Consider the following 13,226-nt stretch of genomic DNA (forward strand, 5'->3'; position numbering starts at 1 on the left):
ATCTGGAACCAGGCAGAGGAATTAAACAGTCAGTATGCAGTAGGAGCCGTTTGTGATACTTACTTGACCTTAAAAATAATACCTGTCCAGTATTAATTTCCTGGTTTTGATCATTGTCCTGTGTTAATATTTGTAAAAATGTAAACATTTGAGGAAGCTGGGTGAAGGGTGTATGGGAGTTGTGTTTTTGTAACATTTCATAAATCGGAAATTATTACAAAAGTACAAAAGTGAAAAAACACATTTAACGTAGAAATTTTATTTTTAAAGATCTTATTCATTTGAGGGAGGGAGGGAGGGAAAGAGCAGGGCCAGAGGGAAAAGGGGAGAGAGAATCTCAAGCAGACCCCACGCTCAGCACAGGGCCTGATGCTAGTCTTGACCCCAGGACCCCAAGATCATGACCTGAGCCAAAATCAGGAGTTGGACACTTAACTGACTGAGTCACCTAGTTGCCCCTCAAAGTAGAAATTTTAGAAAAAACAGAGCAGAAAATTAAGATCATCTATACTGGTCACCCAGAGATGGAAGTTCTATCAATGTCTTAATGTGTTTTCTTGCTTAGTCATGTGTATATATATACTTTTTTAATAAATTCGCACTGCAGTATATTTAGAATGTTTTACAGCCGGCTTTACTTTTATAAGCCATAGCATTTTTTCATGCCGTGAATTATTCTTCAAAACCTTTACTTTGTAAATGTCTCCATACATCTATAATCATGGTACTGTCATTCATTTATTCAATTCCTTTCTTCATTTAAAATTTTTTTAATTAAAAATTTTTTGGAGTGAGAGCACATGTGCTTGAGTGGTGAGGGACACAAGGAGAAGGAAAGAGAGACTCTTAAGCTCTATGCTCAGCATGGAGCCGGGCTTGATCTCATGACCCCAAGATTGCGACTTGAGCTGAAATCAAGTCACTTAACTGACTGAGTCACCCGGGTGCCTGAATTCAGTTCCTTTCTGAAGGATAATTTGTTTCTAGTTGTTTGCTGTTAAAACTGCTATGCTGAACATCTCTGGACACTTCTGTGTTTAAACATTCTTGATTATTTCATCAGGATATATTCTTAGAAGTGCTGGGTGTAGATATTTGAAATTTTGATCTGCATTAGCAAGATCCCTTCACAAAGGTTGCCTCTTTCCCCATATCCTCACCACCATTCCTCAGGAGTTTTCAGACTTTGACATCTTTGTCAGTTTCACTGTTAAACCATTGAACGTACACTTTGTTGGTATCAGTGTTAAACTACTGAATGTACACTTTGGTAAGAGATTTTTGGCATCATCGAAGGATCTTCATTAGAAATTTTTCCCCAAATTATGTAGTTGTCTGCCACTTACTGAGTCAGCCACTGATTTTGAAGTAGATGTTCTAGAATTCTCCCATTAGGTCTATTCTGCATGCTTAGGTTTCTACTTCACTCAGTTGTGTACTTACGAGTATTTATTGATGCAAGTAGCCTTTCATCTCTCGTAAATGGACAAGTCTTATACCACCCCCCCGGGGATACCCTATTTTCCTTAGCCCATTGGAATGTCATTAAACCTATTGACTTGAAGAGATCAGTGTCTTTATTGTTTTGTAAAATTAAATGCGAGAGCTGTGTGTGCATGTAGTCATAGAAAAGAGACCAGAAGGAAATAGGCCCAAATGTTAGCAATACTTTTATTTCTGCGTAGAATTAATGGAGTCTTTTATTTCATTCTTTATGAGATCCTGTATTTTCTGTAATGTTCATAGTATTTGAGTCCTAATCCTGTCTCCCTTAAAGTTCCTTTTTTTTTTTTTAAACTGGTAATATTCTGGGGTGTCTGGGTGGTTCAGTTGGTTAAGCATTTGCCTTCAGCTCAGGTCATGTGATCTCAGGGGTCCTGGGATTGAGCCCAGAGCTGGCTCTGCTCAGCGGAGAGTCTGCTTCTCCTTCTCCCTCTGCCCTCCCCCTCCCCCCTCCCTGGCTTGTGCCATCTCTCTCTTGCTCTCGCTCTATCTCATATAAATAAATAAAATCTTTAAAACAAAACAACTGGTGATGTGCTTTGGGTGGTTGGATGGTGGGGAGCGATCAGTTTGAGGGGCCCCAGGAGTCCAGCTTGGAAGTAGTTAGAGCTAGATCATGGCAGCACCAAAACTTGGTTCCAAGGAGGTTAGTCCAGGAGCTGTGCTGACTGGAGAAGCAGCGGCAGCAGCGGGTGATAACATGCACATCTTTCAGGCATGGCTGTTGGCAGCCTCGTGGTCATGCTAACCCTTTTGCTTGGGTCCTTCTCCACCAGGCAGCCTGCCGCCTCTTATCGTGTATGACAGGAATGGATTCCGAATTCTGCTCCACTTTTCCCAGACGGGGGCCCCTGGCCACCCGGAGGTGCAGGTGTTGCTGTTAACCATGATGAGCACTGCCACCCAGCCTGTCTGGGACATCATGTTTCAAGTGGCTGTGCCAAAGGTGAGCCATCTGCTGGCCAGCGCCCTAACCTAGGACATGATCTTTGAGTTAGGTATAAGAGACAAAATCCTCAAAGGAGTTTAAGATCAAATGGGAATTTTATTGGCTTGTTGAACTAGGGATTTCTGAATATCTGACTTTAGATGTGACCGAATCCAGATAAGTTCTTAAAATGATTCCTTAAGAATCTGTCTCTTTCCACCTCTTCACTTCGCTTTCTTCTGTGGAGCCTGTTCTCCAGCAGACTCCAAAGAGCATGGAAATGGCTACCAGCAGCCCCAGAATTACATAATCCTTTCCCTCCTGAACCCTTTTTATCACAGAGGGAAACTTCCATCTGGCACGAGGCATGCATAGTGATTACCCAAGAAAGGTTTGGCCCCGTTGGCATTACTTGGGTATCTGGGACCATACCTTGTGTTCAGGGATAATGAGATACTCTGACCAGTGTAGACATGACATCCGTTCCTCTTCAAGAGAAGTAGAGCCCCACTGACTAATAGCCATACCAGCATCACAAAAGACAGGGAAAGGATGTCCTGAAAGGAAAGGTTCGAGGTAAGCAAAAGTAAAAATACGCATTCTCTCATCCTTGCGGTAGTTTTGTGGGACATGTGTTATTGTTATCTCTTATTTTATAAACTTTTAGTCCATGGGTTCAGAAAGGTTAAGTATTTTGCCCAAGGTCCCAGAGCTAGTAAGAAGCAGAGCTCAACCCAAGGTATGCCCTAGCTCTTCATGCTGCCTCTCAGAAAACAACCATTGACCACACAGCTTCGATTTATGGAAGGAAAGGACTTTGGGACCCTTTAATTATTTGGTGGGTGGAGGTCAAGTTTTCCCGTTTACCTTAACTCCCTCTTTGAAGCTGTACTTCATTAGGAACAAATTAGATACTGGATTTTTCTGCCCCGACCCCCACCCCCCATAGTCCATGAGAGTGAAGCTGCAGCCGGCATCCAGCTCCAAGCTCCCTGCCTTCAGTCCGCTGACGCCTCCAGCTGTGATCTCTCAGATGCTGTTGCTTGACAATCCACATAAAGTATGTTCTGGTAACTTTGATAGCAGGGGGATCGGTGGGGAGGCCCTGGGCTGTAGGGAGGTAGCATGGTAGGTTGAAAGAGGTTTATTTAGGTCTTGCTCTAAAGGGTCTGGTTGGGGGTGGTGCTGAGATATTCCCTGCTGAGTGTCTGTTTTCTTCGGGGCTCGTTGGAGGAAGGTCTCTGACTGGGTTGCCATAGCTGGGAACCAAGGGTGACACAAATTCCCCCTAGAACCATGAGTCCTCTGAAAGGGTGAGGCCTGCCTGTCCTCCTCAGCTGGTCTGAGTTGCGGTCCACCTCAGGACCGCAGAGGCGGGAGAGTTCTCTCAGGATGCATGGCTGGCTCCCCTTGTGTTTGTCGTCTCAGAGGGTGCTGGCCAGGTGTCCCTGTCATACAGTTGTTTCGGGGCCTAACTGACATGGAGTTAATGTGATATTGCTATTCCTTGGTGACTGCTGGGTGGGCAGAAACTCAGAGTGGGCCGGTCTATGTCTCTCCCCACTAATTTAATGTCTTCTGTCTTTGTGCAGGAGCCCATCCGGTTACGGTATAAGCTGACCTTCAACCAGGGTGGACAGCCTTTCAGCGAAGTAGGAGAAGTGAAAGACTTTCCAGATCTGGCAGTCTTGGGTGCCGCCTAACTTTTAATAAGACAGACCCCGCCATTCAAGCTTAGGCCAATGTGAATTTTGCTGTCTAGATAGGACTAATCATGGTGATGTAGTGCGGAGTGCCAACAGTTCTATCCTGACGTCAGGCTCTGGATCCCAACCTCTGACTTATTCTGCACATACTATTTGTGTGTGTGTGTGTGTGTGTGTGTGTGTGTGTGTGTGTTGTGGGGGATTTGGGGGAGGGGAGAGCAGGGCTTGGGGTGTGGACAGTGTGGGAAATGCTGAAGCATTTCTGACAACCATCTGCTACAATCATCTGTTTCTGCATGTTTGTGGACACGGATGTCCCCACCTCAGGTTGGAGGTTTTATAAGCCAAAGTTGTGTTGTGTTTTGTTTTTTTTCCATGTATTGTTCTCTTTTCATTCATCCACTCTGTGCCTTGTCAGCCTTTGAAAGTCTTGGTTGCTCCCAGGCTGCTGTTCTCAGGGACCTTAAAAGGGACCTGGTTGGTCTTGGGGCAGAGAGTACCTTCTGGGGCACTCTCTTCCAAGAAAGACCTTGTCTCCATTTCCATTAGAGAATGCTGCTTGCATGTGTTTGAGAAGATCTTCAGAATGGAATGCTCGTTGCACTGTTTGCAGGCGAGGGGCTGCCACTAGACCAGAGGACCACACTGGGTGGGCCAATCATGTCCTTTACCACTGTGCCTTAGAATCACCCAGAGAAGACCTTCCAGGGCAGAGGGGAAAGCAGGTCCCAGGCCTCATGCAGGCCGCGGGTTCTGTGGGTGGGGCAGCCCGTCTCGGCCCTTCCTCAGGACCCTCCTCTCCATTCTCATCCTCCTCCTCCACGAGCGTCTACTCTCAGAGCTCTTCGATGCTGACGCCACGCCAGTCGTTGTCAATCATAACAGACAGGCTCGCGGTTGCCTGTCTTCACCACCCAGCCTGGAGAACTGTGACACAAATAGATATGAAAAGAGCTTAGCAGTGATTTCAGTGGTGAATATAGAAAGTCCTTGAATAAATACCATGTAGCAAATACGCTTTGTGGAGTCTTGTGAGTAGGAGACGCAGAACCTGGTGCATTTGGAGGCGCCAAACCTGAAGGGCCCTGTTGCCTGTGGAGGAAGTAGGAAGACTTCTTGCTGTGGGACCTGAAGAGCGACTTCAGTGAAGGGAGAGGCCCTGCGGGTCCAAACAAAGCTGGAGGAGAGATGGATTGCTACGTGCGTGGTTTAAAGGGAAAACTCGGGTGCGTCACCTGTTCTTACCGCGCACCTGCTGTGTGCTAGGCATCTTCTACGGTCCTGCTCTGCTGGTCATGGGGGAAGTGAGCTGAGCCTTGCCGATAGGGCCTGATTAAGGACTTTGAAACCCGAGCCGTTCACCTGTTGAGGCACGATTCTACCTCAGGAACCACGAGACTCTGTTTGGGGTTCTTTATCACAAAATCTCATACTTTCCAGGTTGATCTTTGAACTTCTACGTACAGTTAGAATTCCACCAACATTAATTGGCAGGGATAGGAGCTGTAATAGATCATCTAGCTATGCTCATTTTTAAGCAAATGTGAAAACTCCTAAAACCGATGAGATGGGTAACTTATTCGTTTGGCATGACTCCCATAAGATTCATTTTATCTAAGCTTTCTTGCATGTTCAGGTGTTCTCTATAGCTTTTATGGGCTCTAGCTAATCTCATAAAGGTTTTAAGAGGAACCCATTGTAATGATGATGCCTGCCTATGCAGAACTTCCATCAAGGTGGGTGAATGAGACTTAGAAGATTTTTACCCCTCAGTGATGAACTTGTGTCTCAACCTTCTGTCTTCCAGGAGCCAGACTCCCAGCAGTGCTTTGGTGGAGTTGGACAGGGTAGGGATGTGTGTGTGTGTGTGTTGGGGGGCGGGGTTCCTGAAAGTGGCCCTGGTGTTCATCATCAGTGCCTTCTGATGATCAAGTTCAGCGGCTACTGAAGGCCTAACCGGTATCCTTCCATTCCTTCCACAAGCAGTTGCAGAGCAGCTGCCAGGAGTTCCGCACTCCGGTAGGCATTGCAGACACGACAGCAGAAGGTTCCTGCCCTCGTGGATCTTCTGTTCTAGTGCAGAGACAAATCCATGATCTTGGTGGGGATGGTGCCGATGATCAGTATTTGTCCCCTATCCTGAATTCCTCCTCCAGGATTCTGCTCACCCCTGTCTCTTGACTTACCTTTGTGACTGTTTCTCTTCCTCTGTCCCTTATATGTGCTTTGCGCCAGGGTTTAGGATTCTTCTAAGCACATCTGGGCAGCTAACCCCTAGATGGGTCCTAGACCTCTGTCTCAAGCTTCTGCCTCCTTGCTGACATCAGATCCCTATTCATCAGTGGTTTTTTGTAGGTTCACTCTTGTCTCAGGCTTGGAAAGCTTAGCATAGAACCCAGCCTCCTCCTCCCCTCCCCCTTCCCCTTACATTTTCTTTTATTTGAAAGCACCTGTCTGAGCTTTCATGGATTCTTGATTCCTGTTCCTTTTAGAACCACTCAGTAGTTTTGTCTCCTTTAGTCTATTTCTAAATATGACATCTTGCCCTCCCCTGCATTCACATGGTCACTGCCCTGGTTTGGCTTTTTTGGCTGGGGGAGGAGGGTCAGTGAGGCGGGGTGGTGCAGTTAGCTGACTCTCAGTTCTCTGAACTATGAGACTTGCTGCCACCAGATTTATCTGACAAATCGAGCCACTTGACCCCTTGCTGAGAAATCCTGAATGGCTTCCCAATGCCCTAAAAGTTGATATAATCCAATTGAGTGCTTAAGTATTCATTGCCCTTTAAGTATTCACTAACTTGGTGTGCTCCCTACTCTTCTGGCACCTGCCAAGATGAGCACTTTGCCACAGCCACAAGTACGTCCTTTCGTATTTTGACAATGCCATGTTTTTTCATGACGTTAGGAGGCAACTTCCTTTATCTCTTCAGTGAATTTAAGACTAGGCTAGAACCCTGCTTTATCTGTGAGTCCCTGTGAGCATAAATAGGCTTTGGAGATGGTAAGTGTTGAAAACAGGGTAAATGATTTAATGACCAAAAGAACATGCACATTAGTTATTGAAAATGGTATGGGGTGCCTGGGTGGCTCAGCGTCTGACTCTTGATCTCAGCTAAGGTCTTCATCTCAGGGTCGTGAGTTCACAATGACTGTAAATTGAGAGACCAAACCTTCAGGATAGAAAGTAAAGGTGATATTCTAAAATACAAGTACTGCTTGATTACTACAGTGTTTACAAATCAAATTCTTCCTATCCAGTGTAGAAGATGCTGACCCAGCCCCAAAATATAAAGTTCTGTGAACTAGGTGGTTTTTTTCTTTCGAAGAAAACAGTAGGAGAGTGTCCTGGAATGTCCATGGTTTTGGGGAGGTGGTGGTGGTGGCTGTTTTAATAAAGATGTGACCTGGCATTTTCCATCTGTAAAGAGGTGAAGCCAGGTAGGACAAAGGAGACCTCAGGTGAGCTGAACCAAGCCTTTCGTTACATAGTTGAGGCACTTAGAGTCCAGAGTTCTCATGACATTTAATGTCAACTCGAGTGAAAAATCCAGGCCTTTTTTTCCCCCTTGTGCAATGCATTCCTGATGACACCATGCTCATTCTGAAAAAGCTTGCATTTTAAAAAGTGAACATTCTGTTCCTTCCAACTTTCATTCTTAAATACCTCATCCCACTTACAGAATTAGCACTTTGATTTTAAAAGTTAAAATTGTGAAAGCATACTGCAGTGTCAGAGGCCCCGGATGCATAGGATATTAACGTTGGCCATCTTCTGAAGCCTCAAACTGGAAACACTGAAATCCTTAAGTTCACCCTTAGTTCCAGTTTGGCTCTTCAGTGGCATTGCTGCCTCCAAGAAGCCATGTGATCTTGGGTAAGTAATTTGCCTTCTTCAGATTCCTCCTCTGTGTAGTGAATAGCAGATATTTTTTTGAGAATTAAAAGTTCATATATGTAAAGTGACTACAATACTGCATGGCACTAAATTAGCTAAGACTTACTTCATTTACTGTCTGCTGTTAGCCTGTCCACCTGGTTTCCTTCCAGCACGTGAATAGAGTCAACTTGCCCATAACTATAAAGTTTATCTCCTACAGTAAAAAGCAAATATTTAAAATTTTGTTGAATCTCTAATACCGAGACAGTAAACATCAAGGATAAAAAGATAACCAAAAGTTAGTATTAATTGGAAACCAAAAGACTTCTTGCCATTTTGAAACACATCCCCAAGCCTCGTCAACAGATGAAGTCTGTAGCAGAACACATTTCCTAGAAGACATTCAGTTACTTTTGTGAGCAAAGCTGTGCATTCTAGAATGTATGGCCCTGACATCAGGTCTGGAGCAGGCAGTGTGGTCTGCTCTTGTTTTTGCCATACACGCGGCACACACTGTCGTACAGCCGGTGGCCGACTGAAAGAACACACTGTACAAACCACATCCGCTCAACCAGACTATTTGGTCATCTAACGGATGGAGAAAATGTCCTAGATTATTCATTGTTTAATCCCAATAAATGACCAGGGGCGCCTAGGTGGCTCAGTCAGTTAAGAGTCTGCCTTTGGCTCAGGTCATGATTCCATGCTCCTGGGATGGAGTCCCGCATGGAGCTCCCTGCTCAGTGTGGAGGCTGCTTTTCCCTCTCCCTCCCCCACCTGACCAACTCATGCTGTTGGTCTCAGATAAAATAGTAAAACAAAAACCGACCAGTAGCATGTTTAATAAGGAGAGCGTATTGTGGCCTAAACACAAGTTTATTTTCTTGTTAAAAAGACCTGATGTAGTCTGAAACCATTGCTGATAAAAAGCATCACAAAGTCGTTAGGGATCCAGACTCCAGCCAGCCCGAAACCCTCGCCCATGAATACTCTCCTCAGCATGTTACGAGGTGATGGCTTGAGATGTGGACACAGGAAAGAAAGGAAGGAAAGAATAAAGGAAAACGGACATTCTTAAGGTTTCCTCTAAGTTTCATGTGATACTTGGATCTACATCTTACTGGCTGTATAGTGACATTGCCACAATTTGGGCAAAGAAGGCTGAGAAATTGTCATATTTGCATACAGTGCCACACCTCACGAAACTGGGTTTTGGCCAAGGAAGAAGGGAAGACTGGATTTGTAGTAGATTAGCTATCTACCATAAGATACTATGGCCATCTATTGGAGGGAAAAAAGCTGTCCTTGGACTACTGTTGAATGGAACAAAACAAAAACCAAATCCCGTGTTTCATGACCTGAGCCGAAGTCAGACACTTAACGTCTGAGCCACCCAGGTGCCTCAAAACCCATGCTTTTATATTTATCATAACCTGCTTTAAAACCAAGCAATCTAGGTAAATGTGTGCATATGTAATAACTGATAATCTTCAGGTCCTAGAATTGCAAATGAGGTTTTTAAAGATTTCAGAGAGAGAACGTGGTGGAGGAGGGGGAGGCTTAAGCAGACTCCACCCTTGGGTGTGGAGCCTGACATAGGGCTCAGCCTCACAACCCTGAGATTGTGACCCGAGCCAAATCTAGGAGTCAGACGCTTTGTCGACTGTGCCACCCAGGCTCCCTGTAAATGGGTTTTCTTTAAATTTTATTTGCATTTTCTAAAGTTGCTAGGCTGAAAAAAAATCTTTATGCTTAAATGTTTTTTCCAAATTAAAAGGTGGAAAGTCTTCCACCTGATTACTCTTCTAGGAGACAGTGCTACTAGTTCTCTTATGTCCTTGGAGATACTCTGGGCATGCTCAGATGAACTGGAGTGTTGTTTTGTTTTTAGATGTAATGATGTAGCTTGGAGATAATGTCATGCTACTGCTTAGTAGGAAAAAGAAGCTCTCTGATCCCATCTCCTGACAGCAGATGGGATCAATCAGTTATATGTTAAAAGTCCCATGTATTAAAATTGGCACATGAATTTCCTGGTAGTTCCTGGGTATTTCCAGTCTCTCCCTCACCCTGGTTCCATTTCCATGGGCCCAGACATGCTTACATCTTCTCTAGCAATCCACTCCCTGCCTTACTTCTGTCAGCCCAGCATTGTAGAGTGGAAACAGGTATGGGTTTTGGAGTCAGGTTCAGTTTCTAGTTTTCTGCCATCTGTAGCATCTTGGGCAGGACACTCAACAGTCTGGGCCTCAGTTTTTATATTTTTAAATTGTGAAAATGTTAAAAAATCTACTTCTTAGGTTTAGATGCAGGTTTTTTTGTTTTTTTTTGTTTTTTTTTAAAGATTTATTTATTTATTTATTTGATAGAGAGATCACAAGCAGGCAGAGAGGCAGGCAGAGAGAGAGGAGGAAGCAGGCTCCCTGCTGAGCAGAGAGCCCGATGCGGGGCTCGATCCCAGGACTCTGAGATCATGACCTGAGCCGAAGGCAGCGGCTTAACCCACTGAGCCACCCAGGCGCCCCAAGATGCAGGTTTTTTTAAAAAAATGTTTTATTTATTTATTTGACAGAGAGAGGTCACAAGTAGAGAGGCAGGCAGAGAGAGGGGGGAAGGAGGCTCCCCGCTGAGCCCAATGTGGGAGCTCGATCCCAGGACCCTGAGATCATGACCTGAGCCGAAGGCAGAGGCTTAACCCACTGAGCCACTCAGGTGCCCTAGATGCAGTTTTAATAAGGTCAACAAAATACCAGACACAATAGGGACTCTGTAACTGTAGGTGCTATCATTTCTCCTCACATCACCATACCCGAGATTCATTTACTATTGTAACTGTGGTGACTTCGATTTTGTCACTTGGTTCATTTCACAACCTTTTCTGTTCTCATGAAACCAGTAAAATTTTGCTAATGTTACTAACCTAATGTTTGCTAAGGCTACAAAAAAGTTTGATTGTTTTGATAGAATCTGACCATCCCCTCCATCTCTGTCAAGATTATCATCAGCTCCAAGAAATGGGTAAGGCCAAAGAAACATTGGCTAAACAAAAGATATTTATGTCTCTGTATTGGCTGCTTGGGACAACTGCAGCAACATACCGTGAGTAGGGTGGCTTAAAAACAACAGACATTTGGCAGTTCTGGAGAAGTTTGAAATCAGGCCATGCTCACTCTGAAACCTGTCAAATAATTGTGGTGATTTGCAATGATCTTTGGCGGTCTTTGGCTTGCAGCTGCGTAACTCCTATCTCTCCCTTTGTGGTCATGTGGGCTCCCGGTGTGTCTTCACGTGACCATCTTATATTGATCATATTGGATTAAGGGCCAATCCTACTTTAGTAGGACATCTTAACTATATCTGTAGTGATGCTATTGATAAGGTCACATTCTGAGGGACTAGGGATTAGGATTTCATGCCTAACTTGAGACACAAGTCAACCATAATTCTCTCAAATTCAAAAACCTGGAGGTAGTGGGATTAGGGTTTGTATGCAGTCCATATGATGTCTGGCACCCAGACGACTTCAATCTTGTTGCTTTGCCATGAGTGACTTCTATTACTAAGAACATTTTATGGTTCAAGATAGGAGACTGACCAAAAATAAAAGGCAAATTACCAAACTCAGGAAAGAAGACACATCACTACTGATTCTACAGAAATTGGAAAGGATTATAAAGAAATACTATGAATAATTTTATGCCAACTTAGGTGAAATGGAGAAGTTTCTAGAAAGCCGTGAATTACCAAGTGATTTAAGAAGAAATAGAACATCTGAATAGGTCTATAAGTTGAATTAATAAAATCTTCTCAAGAAGAAATATCCAGGCCCGATGGTTCCACAGTTAGTTCTGCCAAATATTTAAAGAAGAGGCTTCCCCAGTTCTCAAACTCTGAAGCTAGAGAAGGAAGGATCATTTCCCAAATGATTCTAAGACCAGTATTACCCTTAAACCAAAATTAGAGAAAGATCACAAAAACAGTATTACAGACCAGTTTTCTCCCATGAACATTGACATAAAAGTCCTCAACAAAATAGTATCAAAGCAAAACTGGTAACATTCTACATCATGACCAAGTAGAACTTATCCTAGGAATGCAAGGTCAGTTTACCATCCAAATGTTAATTACTATATAACATGAATAGACTAAAAGGCAAAAACCACACAATTATTCTAATAGGTACAAAAAAGTATATGTATTTTAACCAACATTTTAATAAACTAGAAATAGAAGGGAACTTGGTCATCTTGAGAAAGGGATTGGACTGAAAAGGACGCCGAAGACTGGGAACAAGGCAAAGATGTCTGCTCTTGCCATTTCTACTCAATATTATGCTGAAGATTCTGACCAGTGCAGTTAGTAGAAGGAAGAGAAAGGAGAATCTGTATTCACAGATGTTATGAACCTGTACATAGCCAAATTCCAGGGAATACATATGCACAGAAATAACTGGAACTGATCAATGTTCAAAGGGTACAAGACACATATACAAAAATCAATTGGATTCCTATAGCAAGAACATATGAAATGAAATTAATTACATTCATAATAGCATTAAAATGAATGCAATACTTTGGAATAAATTTAACAAAAGTAGTGCAAGATATTTACAATGTACAACAAAAGGTATTGCTGAGAGAAAGATGATTTAAGTTAAAAGTTCTCAGCCAGGGGTGATTGTTCGCACTGAGAAATTTTCGGCAATGTGCGGAGATATTTTTAGTTGCCGCAACTTGGGAGAAGGGATGCTTTTGGGATCTAGTGGGTAGAGGCCAGAGATGCAGCCAATCATTGTACAAAACATAGGACAGCCTGAACAATAAAAAATTATGTGGCCATGAATGTGAATAACACCAAGGTTGAAAATCCTGATCTAAATAAATGCAGAGGCATTTCACATTTATGGATTGGAAGACTCCATATTGTCAAGATGCCAATTCTCAAAATGATGTGTAAGTTCAATAAAATCCTTATTCCAGCAGCATTTTTGTGTAGAAATTGATAAGCGGGTTCTAAGATGTATACGGACATGCAAGAGGTCTGGAGTAGCAAAACAATTTTTTATTTTTATTTAAGATTTTATTTATTTGAGGGGCACCTGGGTGGCTTAGTCGGTTAAGCGTCTGTCTTCAGCTCGTCATGATCCCGGGCTTCTGTGATGGAGCCCCAAATCAGACTCCCAGCTCAGCGGGGAGGCTACTTCTCCCTCT

The 13,226-nt window shown here is 43.6% G+C and overlaps 1 protein-coding gene and 1 long non-coding RNA gene across 2 annotated transcripts in view; both read left to right on the forward strand.

The window, feature by feature from the left end:
- GGA2 (golgi associated, gamma adaptin ear containing, ARF binding protein 2) overlaps positions 1–5,152 on the forward strand; it is a 39,565-nt gene extending 34,413 nt beyond the window's left edge. Inside the window, exons 15-17 of the mRNA XM_032844030.1 lie at positions 2,280–2,449; positions 3,381–3,491; positions 4,024–5,152. Coding sequence (XP_032699921.1) covers positions 2,280–2,449; positions 3,381–3,491; positions 4,024–4,134 — 392 coding nt within the window. The 3' untranslated portion in view covers positions 4,135–5,152. The remainder of the gene's footprint in view (positions 1–2,279; positions 2,450–3,380; positions 3,492–4,023) is intronic.
- Positions 5,153–9,735: 4,583 nt separating this feature from the next.
- LOC116859023 lies at positions 9,736–12,997 on the forward strand. Its single transcript, XR_004381074.1, has 2 exons — positions 9,736–10,328; positions 10,744–12,997. It is a non-coding gene; the product is annotated as an uncharacterized LOC116859023 (long non-coding RNA).
- Positions 12,998–13,226: the final 229 nt, after the last annotated feature.

Source organism: Lontra canadensis, unplaced genomic scaffold (genome assembly GCF_010015895.1).
Source record: "Lontra canadensis isolate GAN:19392208 unplaced genomic scaffold, GSC_riverotter_1.0 scaffold146, whole genome shotgun sequence".
Taxonomy (NCBI): Eukaryota; Metazoa; Chordata; class Mammalia; order Carnivora; family Mustelidae; genus Lontra; species Lontra canadensis.